The sequence below is a fragment of the Amphiprion ocellaris genome, chromosome 18 (assembly GCF_022539595.1).
Source record: "Amphiprion ocellaris isolate individual 3 ecotype Okinawa chromosome 18, ASM2253959v1, whole genome shotgun sequence".
In the NCBI taxonomy this organism is placed as follows: Eukaryota; Metazoa; Chordata; class Actinopteri; family Pomacentridae; genus Amphiprion; species Amphiprion ocellaris.
In genome coordinates this window covers 20,982,492-21,001,381 of record NC_072783.1, presented here as the reverse complement: position 1 = coordinate 21,001,381, position 18,890 = coordinate 20,982,492, and the positions used below count along the sequence as shown (strand labels likewise).

General features: G+C 40.8%; 2 protein-coding genes across 4 annotated transcripts in view; one reads left to right on the top strand and one right to left on the bottom strand.

Moving 5' to 3' along the window:
- Window positions 1-18,890, bottom strand: part of mapk8b (mitogen-activated protein kinase 8b) — a 140,929-nt gene that overhangs the window by 70,643 nt on the left and 51,396 nt on the right. For both annotated transcript variants that reach the window (XR_008599473.1, XR_008599472.1), the window contains one exon: window positions 18,397-18,580. The gene's annotated coding sequence lies outside the window, so the exon portion shown is untranslated. The remainder of the gene's footprint in view (window positions 1-18,396; window positions 18,581-18,890) is intronic.
- si:dkey-191m6.4 (rho GTPase-activating protein 22) overlaps window positions 1-18,890 on the top strand; it is a 44,545-nt gene that overhangs the window by 15,062 nt on the left and 10,593 nt on the right. The window contains exons 3-4 of one of the 2 annotated variants that reach the window (XM_055004554.1): window positions 4,793-4,880; window positions 18,434-18,562. In XM_055004554.1, the coding sequence (XP_054860529.1) occupies window positions 4,793-4,880; window positions 18,434-18,562 (217 nt within the window). Of the gene's footprint in view, window positions 1-4,792; window positions 4,881-12,085; window positions 12,390-18,433; window positions 18,563-18,890 lie in introns of those variants that run through there. The other variant, XM_023290982.3, reaches the window with a different exon arrangement.

Sequence of the window (18,890 nt, the reverse complement as noted above, 5' to 3'; positions counted from 1 at the left end):
GGTGTCCCCTGACTTCACCCTAAGTCAGCTGGGATAGACTCCAGCCACCTCAACGACCCTAATGAGGATTATGCGGTGTATAGATGATGGATGGATGGTTAAAGCAAGCAGTTTACTCTCAGCCAACTTTCAAATGAGACATGAAGAATGAAGTGTTTTGGATGAAATATCACAATCTGAGCTGGTTTATTGATTTGGATAATTTTCCTGATGAGACGATTAAAAGTTGAAAATCAGACAATTATCTCTGTTTGTACATTTTCTGGCTCTGGCAAACTGTCTCATGTTAAAGATAAAAGACACGCCTTCAAACCTGCCAGTGGGTTTTGGGGTTCTGAGAGTCAATGCGGTGTGGAGGCCGCTCATTAATCAAGCATTGTGTGGGTGGGAATGTAATGCTGTCTTTTCTCGAATGATCTGTTCGTGATAACTGCTAATCGCTGCAGATGCTAGCTACTTACTTCTTCCTCTTCCATTTTCAAATGTACAAGAAAAACTAGAAACATAGAACTCCATGTATAAACTACTGGAGCACCTGCTCTTGCTAGAAAACAAGTTGAAATCGCAGGCCAGAAAACCATAACATTGAGCTTATAGGAGCTAAAATATTCTGTAAAACTGAAGGGAACTGCAGAGCTGGGCAATAATTCTCTAATTTTATGTCATTACTAGTACTCTCTTTCACATTACACATCATAATTTGAAACATTTGTAAAAATAAAAATATTGGTTAGTGCAGTTTTAAATGTGTATATATTTCTGTATCACAGATATCTCATGTCCAAAACCATCACTGATCTTTTTATGTAGAATTTCAGATTAATTCTGCAAAGAAAACTATGATACCTTGACAGCGGTCAGTCTTGGAGGGTTTATTAAACAGCTTTGTATTTAGATTACTGATAGGACTGTGTGATTGAACAATGCGTCTGATTGGGTCTGGTTCTGACGGTGGTTTACTGGTGCTGCTTTGGCACCAATTTATATTTGAGGAGACATCTGTTTAAAGAATTGGTCAAGGCATGAGCTAAACGATGGCAGTCTGAGGTGTTTATGTGCCTCAATTTCAGGCCTATGCACATGGTACCAATCAATCGAAGTGCGTAACGTCTGTGCTCCACTGGCACTGGTGGAGGACGTTGCCAAAGTGAGATGAAAGTGAGAAGGAGCCTTCAGAGGCCGAGCTGCTGTTCTGGTCCAGGACTGTAGCCGTATAAACCAGTTTAAATTGGGTGTGTCCACATCTGTGTGCAGCTCTTGGAGGTCAATGCATGTGCGCGCTTTCATAATAATTAACTAAAACACAGAAGAGGACAAACTGCAGCTTTCCTACACACTACTTGGCTGGTTGATTTGTGTTCTCGTGTTAGGGGTTGCCTTTTCTTAATCATTCATCCCCGGCCAGCTACTTGTGTTATTCTGAGCACATAGCTCCCCTGGGACACCCATCCTGCCCTGCCCCTGTGCTCCATCCATCCACAGCTTCCACCCCTTCCATTTGTTGCCATGGTGACTAATGCTGGCGACAGCCCGGCCCTCCGGCTGAGGCAGTTTGGCAGACTCCTCTGCCTAGCTGATGGAGGATGCCAGTGTGGAGATTAACGGAGCCGACCTACAGACGCTGGCATCTCTTCACAGCTCGCTTGGCCTCAGCTCTTTGGGCTAAATGGGTATTGATCTGGATAATGTATTCTGATAATCTGTGTGGGTCCCTGTTCAATCACAGGAGTAGCTGCTTAAAATTTTCAAGGGGTTAAGAGGTGAGTAATAAGAAGCAAGGAAGGAAGCAGCGAAAGACACGGGTGGAATGTAGGAAGGAAAAATCTAAATGCACTTTTCAAAAACTCAGATTTTTTTTAGTTAAACAAGTCGCTTGTGAATAGTCTAATAATTAAATTGCAAGTCTGCATTTGTGGTATACACTGCATTATCTACAAACTCATCTCATTTTTTCTTGTGAAATAAAGGCCCTGTATATTACATTACCCTGCATTTCCTGGAACTGACATTTCAGTCACAAATCCAGCTCATTTTGTTACAGATCTCATGTTCAGCGTACAAGCTGGAAAAAACATCACACTGGTGCAGTCCAAATTTAAAAAATTAAAAAATGCTTGACTTAGTACATCAGAAAAAATCTCTTCTATTTAAGTCGACATAAGCCTTCAACTGTTTACATCGATGCACCCAACTCCCAAAGTGTGTATCACAGTAATGTACGGAAACATTACATTGCTTCTTCTTTTGTCACTTTTCTAAACAGTCTGAATAAATGTGTTCAGCATTTGAATGAAAAATTGACTATTGTTATGTAAATTAGTGTATACCGGTAATTAAAAATCATGGTTCCAGCACATACAGTATCTCACAAAAGTGAGTCCACCCCTTGCATTTCTCCAAATATTTAATGATATCTATTCATGGGACAACACTGACGAAATGAAACTTTCATATAATATAAAGTAGTCACCGTACAGCTTGGATAACAGTGTACATTTTATCTTCCCATCAAAATAACTAAAACACAGCCATTAATGTCTAAACTGCTGGCAACAAAAGTGAGTACACCCCTAACTGAAAATGTCCAAATTGGGCCCAAGTGTCAATATTTTGTGTGGCCACCATTATTTTCCAGCACTGCCTTCACCTTCCTGGGCATGGAGTTCACCAGAGCTTCACAGGTTGCCACTGGAATCATCTCCCACTCCTCCATGATGACATCACGGAGCTGGTGGATGTTAGAGACCTTACGCTCCTCCACCTTCCGTTTAAGGATGCCCCACAGATGCTCAATTGGGTTTAGGTCTGGAGACATGCTTGGCCAGTCCATCACCTTTACTCTCAGCTTCTCTAGCAAGGCAGTGGTCATCTTGGAGGTGTGTTTGGGGTCATTATCATGTTGGAACAATGCCCTGCGGCCCAGCTTCTTAAGGGAGGGGATCATGCTCTGCTTCAGTATGTCACAGTACATTTTGGCATTCATGCTTCCCTCAATAAACTGTAATTTTCCAGTGTCGGCAGCACTCATACAGCCCCAGACCATGACACTCCCACCACCATGCTTGACTGTAGGCAAGACACACTTGTCTTTGTACTCCTCACCTGGCTGCCGCCACACATGCTTGACACCATCTGAACCAAATAAGTTTATCTTGGTCTCATCAGACCACAGGACATGGTTCCAGTAATCCATGTCCTTAGTCTGCTTGTCTTCAGCAAACTGTTTGCGGGCTTCCTTGTGCATCATCTTTAGAAGAGGCTTTCTTCTGGGACGACAGCCATAGAGGCCAATTTGATGCAGTGTGTGGCGTATGGTCTGAGCACTGACAGGCTGACCCCCCACCCCTCCAACCTCTGCAGCAATGCTGGCAGCACTCCTACGCCTATTTCCCAAAGACAACCTGTGGATTCGACGCTGAGCACGTGCACTCAACTTCTTTGGTCGACCATGGCGAGGCCTGTTCTGAGTGGAACCGGTCCTCTTAAACTGCTGGATGCTCTTGGCCACCGTGCTGCAGCTCAATTTCAGGGTGATGGCAATCTTCTTATAGTCTAGGCCATCGTTATGTAGAGCAACAATCCTTTTTCTCAGATCCTCAGAGAGTTCTTTGCCATGAGGTGCCATGTTGAACTTCCAGTGACCAATGTGAGATGTGTGAGAGTGATATTACCAAATTAAACACACCTGCTCACCTTTCACACCTGAGACCTTTTAACGCTAACAAGTCACATGAAACTGGGGATGGAAAAAGTGCACTTGGGCCCAAGTTGGACATTTTCAGTTAGGGGTGTACTCACTTTTGTTGCCAGCAGTTTAGACATTAATGGCTGTCTTTTAGTTATTTTGATGGGAAGATAAAATGTACACTGTTATCCAAGCTGTGCGGTGACTACTTTACATTGTATGAAAGTTTCATTTCGTCAGTGTTGTCCCATGAATAGATATCATTAAATATTTGGAGAAATGCAAGGGGTGGACTCACTTTTGTGAGATACTGTATATTTAAAGCTACAAAAACACAGCAATTTGATTTTTTAACATGGGTGGGTCAATTTGGAACAAGGTGAAAGCTGGAGTTAAAACTAATATTGGATGTGTTTGGGTTTTTTTTTTTTTTTTTTTTTTACAGTATTTTGTCTATATGATTAATTGCTCTTCTGTGTTTGCAGAAATAAACAAATACCTATATATAGGAGTGTGTGTCTGTGTGTGTATGTAGGTATGCATGCATGTATGTATATGTGTATGTATGCATATAAGCTATATATGTATGTATGTATGTATGTATATAAGTAGGTATGTATGTATATTTGTATGTATGCATGTAAGCTATATATGTGTATGTATGTGTGTGTATATGTATAACCATGTATTCTTATGCATATGTACAAGTTATATCTTGTGTGTGTGTATGTAGATATGGATAGGTGTGTATAGTATGTTTGTGCCCATGTGAGTAAAGATGTGTTTTTAAATATGATTAATAATCTGCCCTTTCTACTATATTTACTGCGTAACTTTTTGTTGTTAATTTTGTCACGTATCCTTTTGACCTTCAACCTAAATTGCAGTCTTTGAAATCACCATTTAGTTACTTCCATTAAATGACAGAAAAAATAAAAATAGCTGAAATGAAGTGAAAAGAATGACTTTAAAAAAAAACACTAAGTAGAAAGAAAGAGTGGACAGAAAGTAGAAACAAGTGAGTGAGAGAAAAGAAAGAGTAAAGTTAGTACATTATTTCATCTGTGTTGCTTCACCATCTAAACGTTTCTCCCCTCTGTGTTTCAGGGCTGTATACCCCTGCAGGGATGCCAGGTCAACGAACTCACAGCGAACCCGGACGAACCAGGAAGACACCTATTTGAGATCGTACCAGGTAAGACTCACTAGTATTCTCCTGTTCCTCCACCTCCTCCTCTCAAAATTCACTGCACCATTCTCACAAAATACCTGCAATCCTTCAAATTGTCACTCGGTTCACTGCATGAGCCACTGAGGATGTAATATCCTGTTGTGCAGCGAGGGGTGCAAATATGTGAGCAACAGGCCTCCAGATCAGATACAGATGTCTTTAAGGACTCACACTGGTGACTAGGTTACATGCCAGTAATTTCATTTATTGTGATTTCATATAAAAACCTTCAGGTCAGATCAATGTACATTTGACCTCGGGGTATTTCCTGGTTCAGAAGGGCCCTCTGGGGGGTGACTATGCGCAGCAGTAAGCATCATCAGTCCATGTACAAAAAAGGCAATGAGCGTGTAGTGCCTTATTTGACAAATCTATTATCTATATTATTCTCAATGCATGCCATTTTAGGATTTTTTGCATCAACTACATTTGCTTATTTTTTGTATTTATCTTGGAATTTTAGTCATATGTATGTGGTTTTCGCTCAAAATATGACATTCCATGCCAATATCCGTATATTAAAATAATAATAATAGTAATAATTTTATTTGTAGAGCACCTTTCAGAAGAACATTCACAAAGTGCTTTAACAGGTAGAACATAGTGATAAAAGAGAAACAGGGGCTGCAGCTTCGATAATTAACTGTGGATAATGTTGCACGAATCCAAATGTGCTAAAAAATTTAATTTAATTTATATGTTTTTGTCTGTGCTTCATTAAAAACAACAAACAGAAAGGGAAATACCTGCAACATAGTGACTGTGTAGTTGCTATTCAGCGCTCAGACAGCAGAGAGCGCTGTTATCCAAGCTGCTGTCAGGATCAGTCCTCTTATCTCACATCGTGTGACCTCAGAACTGCTGAAATATTACATTTCTAGCTTGTGGCTTGCGAGCGTGAAAGTCAATTCCTGTGTGAAAGCAACATAAAATAAAAAGAAAACACCACCGCACCAAGCAGCTCTGAGACTGTAGATTTCAGTGTTAGGGAGACGTCATGCTTCACAGACACACAGCTGACATCCAGAAGCTTTGCCTGCGGCTGAACGGTCTGGTTCCATGGACCTCACGTGGCCTTTCAAGGATTTTCTCAATCAATACAACACTTTTTTTCCTCCATTTGTCTCAAGGGTTACATTTGTCACATTTGTGGAGTACAATAAAACTATATATTTGAAGGACGCTTAAAAAGAGCAACATACATGTGAATTTGCAGAACTGTTTTGTAACATTTAAGGATAAAAAGGGTAAAATTAGCACAACGTGATAACCAGAGGGAGACTATAGAGTCACTGCTTGAAGTGTAGACCTATATAAAGAAAACCACAAAGAAAAGAAATGTATTAGAGCAGCTATTATGATACCACTATTCTACAACTACAGGTTTAACCTCAAAATCAAGTCCTGCAATCTGCACAGCACGACAGCGGCTGACCCCAGTGATGGTCCGACTCTTGATATCACTCTGTCATTCTGTGACTGTTTGCTCGGTGGTCTCTCCTTGTGTTTAGAATGGCTGACACGCTTGTGAGTTTCTGTGTGTTTTGTTTATGGCCAGTCAACATCGCACAAGAGCGTGAACCCCAGCAAGCTTCTAACTTACCGACAGGTCTGCTGGCCTGCACCCCGAGAGACAAGAGGGGAGAGCAGACAGTCGGAGAGGAAAGCAGTCAAGCAGAAAAAGATGTGAGGAGGCAGGTAGGATGGAAAGAAGGAGGCAGGTTAGAGGAGAAAGATATTTTAGACAATCTGAGATCATAAAAGTCAACAGAAGGGATGGCATGAGTATAAACTTTGAATTTGGATGTTCTTCTGTTGAGATCGACAATAAGATTCATGCTGTATGATCAAGATCAATCCGTATGAGTTACATTCTTCCTCTTTTCAATCCCTGTGAGTAACAACCTGATGCCAACTACATCTGATGTTTACACCGTATTAAATTTGTTGGCTCCTCGAGGGAGAAACACGAGTTATTCGGCTTTTTCTTTCACCGTTCAGTAATCGGCTTAGAGTGACGAGGGCTTTACCCGCTCCTGTTGTATGAAATGAATAGACGTGGAGGTTCTAGACTGTACATCGTGCTAAAGTAATGCTGTGAGAAGGCTGCTGCTTCCTCTCATTTTTTTTAAAAGCAGTCATTATGGTGTCTGGTCATGTCTGCAGGGAATTTCACTGAGCTGTGCAGCTTCATACAGACAGCAATGAGCTCGATATGCACTGATGCTCTTCTACAAAAAGGCTCTTTTATTTCATCTTTAAGGGAGAGTAGTGCCACTAAACTGTAACATTCAAAGATCAGTTAACACAGAATCTCTGTATAAAGTATAAAGTTTAAGTGATATGATTCCGTTTTTGTTTTCATCTTTAATTACCATCTTAAGCTGCACCATGTAGGTAATTACTTAAAAAGCAATCTTCATCAACTCAGTATTAGTTCAATTTTTATTGCCAAAAATTAGACGCTTACAGGTTTTCGAATATGAGTAGTACTTTCCTCGGTCTCATATTACAGTAAATCATAGTAACGGTTTGTCATACACACCGTCAGTCATTTTTACTCCGGTGGAGTTATGTGACGATTGGTGTAGGTTTGTCCTTCCGTCTGTGAATCCGTGTGTCTGTGAGCAAAATTACTCAACAACGGAATAACGGATTTGGATAAAATTTTAAGAGAAAGCCAGAAATGACACAAGAACCACCTCGTTACATTTTGGCACTGATGCGGCTTATAGTCTGGATCCACGGATTTGTTAAGGATTTCCCATTGCGAGGTAACTGCATCATCATAACTATGACAACAAGTGAACACTACCAGCTGCCTACTGGCAGCCACATGATTGCGATACAATGAACAATTGATTAAATTGTGGGGGTGTTTCCAAGTCCCATCAACTAACGGTGGCCACTACATATTTAGGTCATGCGATTCGGTATCCGTACATAACGTACATATGCATAACACACACCTGTGCTCAGCGGAAGGTCATTTTTTATAAAATATTTCATCATCGGAAATGATACAAAGACTGAGCAGCCTTGGCGGAGTACTGTGCTCTCTGAGTGCTTTTCTTGTTCACTATTTTCTCTTGTTTTATAGACCAAACAAGACACCACTAACATAACTGGTTGCAGCGCTAATTCCATCCCACCATGACAATGTCTTTAATTACAAAAATGTAATTAAAATTATGACATCCATCCATCCATCCATTATCTATACACTGCTTAATCCTCATTAGGATCGCGGAGGGCTGGAGTCTATCCCAGTTGACTTATGGTGAAGGCAGAGAACACCTGGACAGGTCACCAGTCTATCACAGGGCTACATATAGAGACAAACAATTACACTCACATTCACAACTATTGACAATTTAGAGTTATTAATTAACTTCAGCATGTTTTTGGACTGTGGGAGGAAGCCAGAGTACCTGGAGAAAATCCATGCATGCACAGGGAGAACATGCAAACTCCATGCAGAAAGATCCCAGGAAGGTGGGGATGCGAACCAAGTATCTTCTAGCTGCAAGGCGAAAGTGCTAACCAACAAGCCACTGTGCAGCCCTTAAAATGCTGACATTTTAGTAAAATTCTGGCATAATGATATTAGGTTAAGCTTTTATTTCTTGCGAGAAAACTGGAAATTTTTCCAACAGAAAGGTACAAAAGCACATTTTAGGTATAACACACTCATTTGCCTGCAACAGGGAGTTATGAGCAGTAGTGCCACTAATGCTAATGGTAGAAAACCGCACAGCTAAGAGGCAAGACTGAGCTGATTAGGACTTCCAGACGGATACGAGGTCAGGCCAACCCAGACATGAAGGTGGGGGATTTTTCTATCAGTGCTGATAAATCAGCTACTGCCTCTCACTTTCAGCACTCCTTTGTCTGCTGTAATAGTAGCCTTGTCCTTCAAAGGAGCACAGGGACCTTGGTTGTTCATCTGGGTCGTGTCATTGACTGACAGACTTTGTTTTGGTGGGACTGTGTGTGTCCAGCTGCAGGGTAAACCCATTGGTCATGCTTATTGTGGAGATATGGAGTAGGAAACCCTGTTGCAAAGGGTAGATGCAAGAAAGATAAGAGTGGCAAGATGTTGACTCTCATGCAAGCATCATAATATAAGTAGTGTTTGAATGGTGTCCAGTGGGTAAAAATGTGAAATAAATTACTCAGTTTATGTCATATGACTGAACAATCTCAAGGTCATATCCAGCATTATAATCTCTTTGTGTACACTTCCTTGTGCCACAATTCCTGTTCTGATTTGACTAAAACAACATCATTAGTTCAGCGTCCATGTAATTAAAAATCGGACTCCCACCATGCTTTTTCTTTATCAGTATGTAGTGCAGACAGAGCGAGCAGTGCACCCAAACAAAGCCGATTCAACAGTCATGTGCCTCAGTCTGAACTGAGCTTCTCTGAAAGCCTGTAGGCGTGGAGGAAATGGGCAAATAATTGGATATTTTTAAATTTTCTTTGTATTTAATGGCTGACTCAAGGCTATAAGCTCTCTGTTGTGGTAGTGTGAAGCAATTATAAGCCACCTGGAAAGCAGCGCGTGCGCACACACACACACACACACACACACACACACACACACACACACACACACACACACACACACACACACACACACACACACACACACACACACACACACACACACACACACACACACACACACACACACACACACACACACACACACACACAAGACGCACAAACACCATACACACTTGTGTCTGTGCAAATGTGACAGTTTCTGCCAATTTGTTTTTGTGGGACAGTCGTTTAGGCAGCGCTCTATCCATGCATGAAAAACACACACAGGATTATTCAGTGTGTGAAGAAAAAGGATATTTTATCAAGAAGCAACAACAAACCCACATCATAGTTCAAAGTCCTGTTTCCTGACCTGGAGCAGAAAAACACATGTCTAACTTTAGCCTTTGACCTCTGTTACAGTAACACAACTGCAGAAACGTTAATAATGTAAGATGATTATCCCCTCACTCAACCAAACCACCGTATTGTGTTTCCTACAAAGAACACTCACTGGGAGATAAGGGCAGACAGCTGTTGATACATTTCAGACATTACTTGGGTGTAACACGGCCTCATAATTATGGATATTCATAATTATCTTTGTCGCACGAAAAAATGCCTCAACAACAGCACCACATATGAGGATGTGGACACCACAACGCAGCCGTTTTTAGATAAGTACACGTTGCAACTGACATATCTCATCGGAACATTAAAATAAAACTTCTGAACACATATCTGTGCACACGGAACTTTATTTACACATACTTTGGCTGTGTTGTATCCACTCGCATCAGCATCTGCAGCTGTATCTGTGCTATTATACACTGATGTTCAACATATGAACTGTGAATTAACGCTAACCATCCACCGTAGACAAATACATACACTACCATTCAAAAGTTTGGGGTCACTTAGAAATGTGATTATTTTTGAAAGAAAAGCATTTTTTTCAATGAAGATAACATTAAATGAATCAGAAATACAGTCTAGACATTGTTAATGTGGTAAATGACTATTCTAGTTGGAAACGATTGATTTTTAATGGAATATCTACATAGAGGTACAGAGGAACATTTCCAGCAACCATCACTCCTGTGTTCCAATGCTAAATTGTGTTAGCTAATGGTGTTGAAAGGCTAATTGATGATTAGAAAACCTTTCTACAATTATGTTAGCACATGAATAAAAGTGTGAGTTTTCATGGAAAACATAGAACTGTCTGGGTGACCCCAAACTTTTGAAAGGTAGTGTACATTTGTTCGTTTTTAAAGCAGCAGCAAGGCCATTGTTGTTACATGTTACCAGTGTGCTACTAATGTATTTATAGTTTAAAATAAGCCACTAAAGTCTCAATGCATCCATGGAATAAGTAAAAATGGTTTGGCATTTAGAAAATATACTTATTTACTTTCTTCCCCAGAATTAAAGGAGAAGATTGACTTCTGTACGCTAAATATGAAGCTAGAGCTAGCAATTGATCAGCATAGCCTTGAACACAAGGCTTCAAAAATATGCACAGAGGCTAATAGTCAGCAGCAGCTTTTCAGCTCATGTGCAAATTTCACAAATAAGATACAACGTGTTAATAATATTCCAAAGGTAATGGTAGGCACTTTATTTTTGCCACGTTCAACAGAGCCCAGCTAGCCGCTTCCCTGCCATCCTTATTCTTTTTCAGAATCGGCTTTCAGTTCTAATATGCTTGGCTGAATTCTCCCCATATTATTGTTACTCCACCAAGGCTTCATGCTGCAGCCAAGAAAGGCAGCGGAGTTATGTGACGATCGGCAAACGTTTGTCGGTCTGTTTGTCTGTGCACATTACTCAAAAACGAAAAAACAGATTTGGATGAAACTTTCAGGAAAGGTCAGAAATGACACAAAGACCATCTGATTAGATTTTGGCAGTGATGCAGCTTATAGTCTAGATCCACAGACTTGTTAAAGATTTCTGTATCATTGCCAGACAGCAGCACGGTGTCACTATAACTGTGACAAGTGAACGCTACATCAGCTGCCTGCTGACGATCACATGATTGTGATTCTACTACAAATCCACCGCTGCGGACTTATTCGTCGGAAATCATACAACAACTGAGCAGCCTTGGCGGAGTTAATTTGTGACTACCATGGACCATTTTGGATTTTTGAAGAGAAACGTTTTAACACAAATGTAGCAAATAGACTCTTGTTGTGGCGTATATTGACTAAAGGCTTGTCTTTTACTAAGAAATAGAAAGATGACGTAACATTCACATCTCCTGTGAACTGCAGATCTTTTAATTGTCAGCAAAGTTTTTAGAAACGGCCTACCTGTTGAATCACATTTTATAAATATAAAAAGTCTCTGATTATTCTATTTATACTGGCCCATATCAGCCTAAATCGTGTCTTCAAAAAGAATCAAAGTCTGGATCGCCTGAGTCTGAGCGCAGAGCTTGATTGGCATTGTCTGTTTTCCCTGTGTGTGTGTGTATATGAGTTTGTTTGACCAAGACTGGAGGACAGCCCATCTCCCTGTTACACTCAGAGAGAGAGAGAGGGAGGGACAGAGAGGAAGAGAGAGAGAGCCTTGTTACACTCCTCCTCAGGGATTTGCTTCTCCCCAGGGGGCTGAGGGAACGGACCTGCTGTCCACACGGCTGAATGAGAGGGACAGGAAGAAAAGAGTGAATGAAAGGACAGAATAAACGCGTGAGGAGCAAGAAGCGGGGCTCGTTTGACGGGTTTAGTTTCCGCTGGCACCGAGCATGCCTCACTGGCAGGTTCTGGCCGTCGGTGCTACCTGCGTACTGAGCCGCTTCTTCATGCTGCAGCTTTAGGCCAGAGCCAGTCGCTGCTCCAGCCTGCGCCGCTCACTCAGACATGGGGCCGGTCTGCTGCAAGCCGGACAGACTGAAGAAACAACATCTCCAAGGTAACGGGAAACAGATGCTGGAGATTTTTTACAAGTGTAGTAAAGGTGGAGCGTCTGAGTAGCTTTGAGACTGTAGAAACCTCAGATTTACAGTACGTTTAGAACAAACTCTTATTCATGGCTTTTTCTGCACTGATTTATTGCACTGACTCTTGTCCTGCTCCTGACTCTTACACATTTTACTACATGTGCTGTTAAGGACAATGTTTTTTCAAATCTTCTTTGCCACAAGACAGACAACAGAGTGATTGGGTGCAAAGTTCTGCTGCAAAGTGAGTTTTGCTAGTTGCCACCTACTTTTCCAAAATCTGTGAATATATGAGTAGATTCTACAGACAAGTCAAGGATTGTCTTTGCTAGTTCTCGTCTAACAACTTAATTATGTCCCAGTTTATTCAGAGATACATTGCAGCATGCTGGCTTCTGTCAGTGCTCACAGTTGTATATCATTATATGCAAATGAATGCCTCTTGGCAGTCACTAACACACAGATTCTGGTACAGTACAGCTGAGCCTCGCTGTACACTGCTATGCGTGACACAATTACAGTAGAAATATTGTAGTGGGAGCTTGTTGTGTCCACAGTAGTGCATGCTGGATGGAAAACATGAGGATAGACAACTCAACACTGCACTGTTGCTGCAAGGTCATGAGAGTCTGTGCTGACGTATATTTCTTTTTGTTTACTAATATTTTTTATGACGTCTGACTCTTCCATACACTTTTCGTTGTTCCTTGCACAGCTTTTAGTACGACATTAACCTCAGTGTCCTGCAAAACTAATTCCAGCTAGACACCGCTACAACTACATGCAATAGTTTGTCATGCAACTTGTTCAAAATAACAGATTCTACTGCACACTATAGGTTCTAAGTAGCAGAACCTGTGCTGTAATCTATAGTACTATTGTTTGTTTAACTACAAACTGCTCTCTCTCTCATAGATGCCAATATTAAGCAGCACAGACGTCTTATAAAGTTAATCCCCAACCACTTCACAGAACCCAATAATCAGGAACATTATTTATAAAGGACTTAGCCTGAAGGGCACAGCACACCAACGCACCAAGCAGTGCACAGCACAACCTCTGTGACAGTTTGCTGGGCCAGTAGTGCTTAAGTGTACTTGCGAAAGTTCAGTCTTGTAATGTGAAATGTTGTGTATTAATGGCAGGACAGAGTGAGGCTAGTTGTTTCCACCTGCTTCCAGCCTTTATGATAAGCTAACCACCTGTTGTAGGCAGTAGCTGCAAATGTAAAAGAACAAACAGTCCTCTGTTAGTTTAAACAAGTAGTTTTGGGTGTTTTTTTCTCAGCTACAAAAGTTGTTCACAGGATATTCGGCTAATTACACAGCATGAAGTTGCTACCTGAGTGTGGTAGCTACTAGAAAGCAAAAGGGCAATCGTCAAAGCTAGCTAATGTTCCTTGAGCTTTTTTCTGAAGTTACATTGGAGTTGATTTCTTTCTGTGCTGAATCAGGATCTTATTGTGTGCATGAAACATCTGACAATCTTATGCTATTACTTTTTCATATTGTGTGGTACAAGCGGTTACAAAGTGAAAATGCATACCTATAGTAATGTAGGAAGACTAGTATATTGTTTTTGCTTTTACAGGGAGTCGATCTCTAGCCTAGGACATGTTAGCCAAACAAAAAAAGAAAGTGAAGTCAACAAAAGTTGCCAAAAACTGCAGTTTCTCAAATATCCAAAATGATGAATAAGTAAGGATGTGGCCATTTTAGGGAACACTTGGGTGCCACCACAGGACAGTCCATGATCCAGAGATGTTTGCATGCCCTGCCTCAGGTCGACTCATGCGCCACTTCTTTGCTCATTTGTTAATTAGCCTGTTGCAAGAAAGAATCAGGCACTGCCAAGATAGCAACGGCTACAATCACCACACTGAGCTCCAAATGCTCTAAAAGTGTTGTGAGTTCTTATTAGCATTAACAACTGGTAAAAATTCAGGAATAAGCTGGTTTCCTTCAGAGCAACATCTGATGATGGGGCTTACGTTAAGTTAGCTGTTAATGGTCAGTAAATGTCACAAAAAGATCCCTGTGGACTTATTGAGACTTATCTGTTGGAAATGATACAAGGAACAATTGATTAAATTGTGGGGGTGTTTCCGAGTCCCATCAATTCCCGCCACCCGCTACATATTTAGGTCATGCGATTAGGTATTCATACATAACATACACATGCATAACACCCGGCTGTGCTCAGCGTAAGGTCATTTTGTTTGTGAGTACATCTATATTAAATGGACACATTCTATAGTGCCGTAATTTCTTTCACAAATTTTTTCAAGATTTCAGCCGTCGGAAATGATACAACAACTGAGCAGCCTCGGCGGAGTACTACACTCACTGAGTGCTTTTCTTGTTTTAAATAACTTGAAAACAGCTGGTAATGTGCATAGGACAACACCCCAACTTCATAGTTGCTGCATGCAATCAACACAATTGGTTGTTTTTTGCTGAAATACACATCCATGACAAGGCCCCAAAAACTTCTGCACTAAATCTGCTAATTGCAAACAGGAAAAAGTGGAGGTGAAAATAAAGCAGACTGCCAACTGCTAATGCTTCAGAACCTCAAACATGTTCAGAGGTGCATTACCTCAGCTGACTTCTCTCTCATGCTGACTGCAGGTATCTCATCCCATTCTGACAGCTCAATAAGTTCAAACTGTGACATCAGCAAGGAAATGATTCTTCTTCTGCACTTTAAAAAAAAAAACTCCCTCTCCTCCTCTTCCTTTCCTGTCCTTATCGCCCATTCAACAGCGTCTGCAAGGCGTCTGACATTTAAGAACCGAAGCGCTATTCCTCCAGGGTATATCATCAGTGAACGCAGACACTCATAACGCAGCGGTTTTACGTGCATGTGCTGTAAACATTCAACCTCCTCGCTGGCTCAAATGTCAGCCTCCGTCTGATGGTCCTGTGGAGGAACTGAAATCGAATTCATCACAGGGACTGAGAGAGGAAAACTCAGTTAAACGTGTATCTCTGAAAACCCTGCAGTCAGTGTTATCTTAATTGCCTCCAAAAGGGATCTTTGTAGCTCCTCTCAGTCTGGGCTTGGATGTTCCAATGGTTCTGATCGCATTGATTTTAAGTGGCTCCCTGTGTGTGTGTGTGTGTGTGTGTGTGTGTGTGTGTGTGTGTGTGTGTGTTATCAGGGCGTGATTTACTCAAGAAGAAGTATTGCATGCCTCAAAGCTCCTTAATATCCAAGTCTCCTCTCTATTTTTATCACCCTCTCGATTTGCCTCTTTTTCTGCTGGCAAATTAAAGGACTCCTTTGTATTGTGATGTACAAATTCATGCAAACTCCCTCGTTCATGTGTTGAATAAAAAGAGAAAAATATACAATAACTGTACAATCCTCATTCAGTATTCCCAGACAGCGGGGCACATGTGAGGACAGGCTGCAAGTGTGTTGTTCATCATTATAGTGTGAGTTTGAAAAGCTGGGTGACAATGGCACTTAGCTTTATAGCGCCACTGTTTATATTTGGTTTCCCTTCTCACAGCTAAATGACTGTGACTGTGGCAACAACACCATCCAACGCTCATGGCTCAGCTAAACCCGCAACATATTCTTCAAATTACTCAGATATTTATTCCAAGAAATCAATATGATGCAGAGATAACAGGATATATGTGCTGTCTATTGTGTTTTTTAACGTAGCAGCTGATTATGTTTCGCACTATTTTGCCGTGCGAAAATACAGGTATCAGCTTTCTAATCTCACATTAACATTGCTCACATTTTATTTCACACACTGGCAGCCAGCTGTGAGCTTTTCTAATGTTAATGATGTAAAAAATTGTTGAAACTGAAGCACATTCTACATCTGCGCTCACTAAAAGTAGCTCTGGAGCAGCAAAAAAGAAGTGTTAAATAGAGCAGCAGTGCCATCTAGTGGTTTGAAACTCTCTCAGCACATTGATTTTCACCTGGTGTCAATCCCAGAGGAAACACATTAATCATCTACTATACAACAATTAAAAGTTTAATTTATGAATATTATAGCTGGACAAGTCAAAGCTTTTCCAATTTGACTATATGACGCAATTTCTACTTTCAATATTTAAATACACGGTTGCTTGTTGTGTGTCTTTTAAGTACGGGTGACTTTCAGGTTCAGGGATGTTACATTTAAGAATTTTTGAAACCATTTTGTTGAAATTGAAGACCATATTTTAACAAAATGAGAAACAATGAAGCCTGTTTCTTTTAAAACACCAACAGCAGTGACTCTTGGCTGCTAATGTAGGAACATATTTTAGTTCAAAACTGCTGTTGATCCATCACCACCTCATCCATAACGGTGAAATTAGCGGACTGCCTTTGTTCTAACGGTAGTTACCACAACTTATTTAGCTGGTAGTATTGTAAGCTACATTCTCACATGAAGCTTTAGCCACACAACTAAACAAAATGAACGGGAAAAAAAAGATTTTCAATACTGCATCCTTTCCTTTTGTTGGATTAATGAAAATTTTATGGATCTTTTTTACTCCGCGAAGGAATGGCGGCGTTATGTGATGATCGGCGTTGGATTGTTTGTCTGTCTGTCTGTGTGCAACATTACTCAAAACGTACCAACGAATTTAGGTGAAATTTTCAGGAAAGGTCAGAAATGACACAAGGACCAACTCATTAGATTTTGGCAGTGATGCAGCTCATAATCTGGATCCACAGATTTGTTTTAGATTTCTGTATCATTGCCAAATAGCGACACTGCGTCACTGTAACTATGACAACAAGTGAACACTACGTCGGCTGCTTGCTGACGATCACATGATTGAGATCGTACTACAAATCGACTTATCGGGACTTATCTGTTGGAAATGATACAAGGAACAATTGATTAAATTGTGGGGATGTTTCCGAGCCCCATCAGTTCCCGCCCACTACATATTTAAGTCATGTGATTCGGTATCTGTACATAACGTACACATGCATAACACCCGCCTGTGCTCAGCGCAAGGTCATTTCGTTTGTGAGTACATCTATATTAAATGGGCACATACTATAGTGTCCTGATTTCTGCCACAAATTTTTTTAAGATTTCAGCTGTGGGAAATGATACGACTGAGTACTGCACTCTCAGAGTGCTTTTCTTGTTTCCTAATGTTGTCCTACTGAGCAGTTTCACACTGGAGTCATTAAAGTCTCACCAAAATCAAACAACCTATGCCACATGTCATCAACAAAGACCTTTTTCAAGACCTAAAGATCAAATGATGGAGTTTTGGAGTTAAGAGTCATCTTTCAGGATAATTAAGGCCCTCGGTTTGCATAAATGAGTTTTTAAGGATTTATGGACACCCTGCAAGTAGCAGAATGTGCTAAAACCACAAGCCTTAGTTAAAATTACAGAGACTAACACTTTGAAACACTAATGGGATTCATGCAGCCAGAAACACACCAGAAAAAGAAAAAAGCTCATTATTAAACATTTTTCAGAGGACCAGCCTGTTACACAGTTAGTCATGCTTTTCTGAACTATCTTAACATAAAACATGCTGTTTTTTCTTGTTTTCTCTGAAAAAAAAAATAAAACAATCTACCACCACTATAATCCCAGGTTTATTTATTTTCCACTACAGGAACTCACACCTTTGTTCCAACAACAGGAACCACCCTAGAGGCAGTGAAAAAAAAAACAATAAATGCCATTTCTTTTTGCCCCCCTTTGTTAGTTCTCTCTTTTTAAATATTGCCATCAACAACGTACAATACACCAACAAAAGCAACAGCAACTATCTCAGTCTATGTGCTCATGGAATTGAGGAGTTTTTAAGTAGTGTAAGATAGGTAGAGTGAGGAAAAAAAGAAATCATGTATTAGGTAGTGAAAATTAGTTTAAGATCCATCTGAGTTTCCCAGAAAGACAAACATTTCCAGACAAAATCTATCCCTGAGGATACACTGAGGTCACACTGGGTTAATTCTATGGTAAAACCCAGTCTGTGCTGTACTCACCCATGCTCTCCTTTTCTGCCCTTGTTTGTCTCTACAGGTGGAACAGGAGATAAGGACCGGGCCCCCATCAGCCATGAATCCTTCCTGCTCATGGCAAACTCCCAGACTGACATGGATGACTGGGTCAAGGCCATACGACGGGTCATCTGGGCACCGTTTGGAGGAGGTAAAGCCAAACCTTTAACTGCACAGCAATGGGCACAATTAAAAATTGTATACACACAAAACAGATAAACACAGATTTTATTCAGCATTTTTATGTACAAGGCAGAAACCAGCAGTTCTGAGGATATTTTATTCAGATTTCTTTGTCAATAACATCTGAAAGCATGCCTTCCTAAGCCGGGAAGTCTTCATTTCCTTTCTGCCCTGAAGGCTCCAGAGCCCTCCCAACAATATCTGAAACAAGATCTCGCTGCTGAAATAGGAAAAGACTGGAGTCCCCATCTCTGCTCCATCTGTAGTCTACTGTATAAGTTACAAACTTCTGCCCA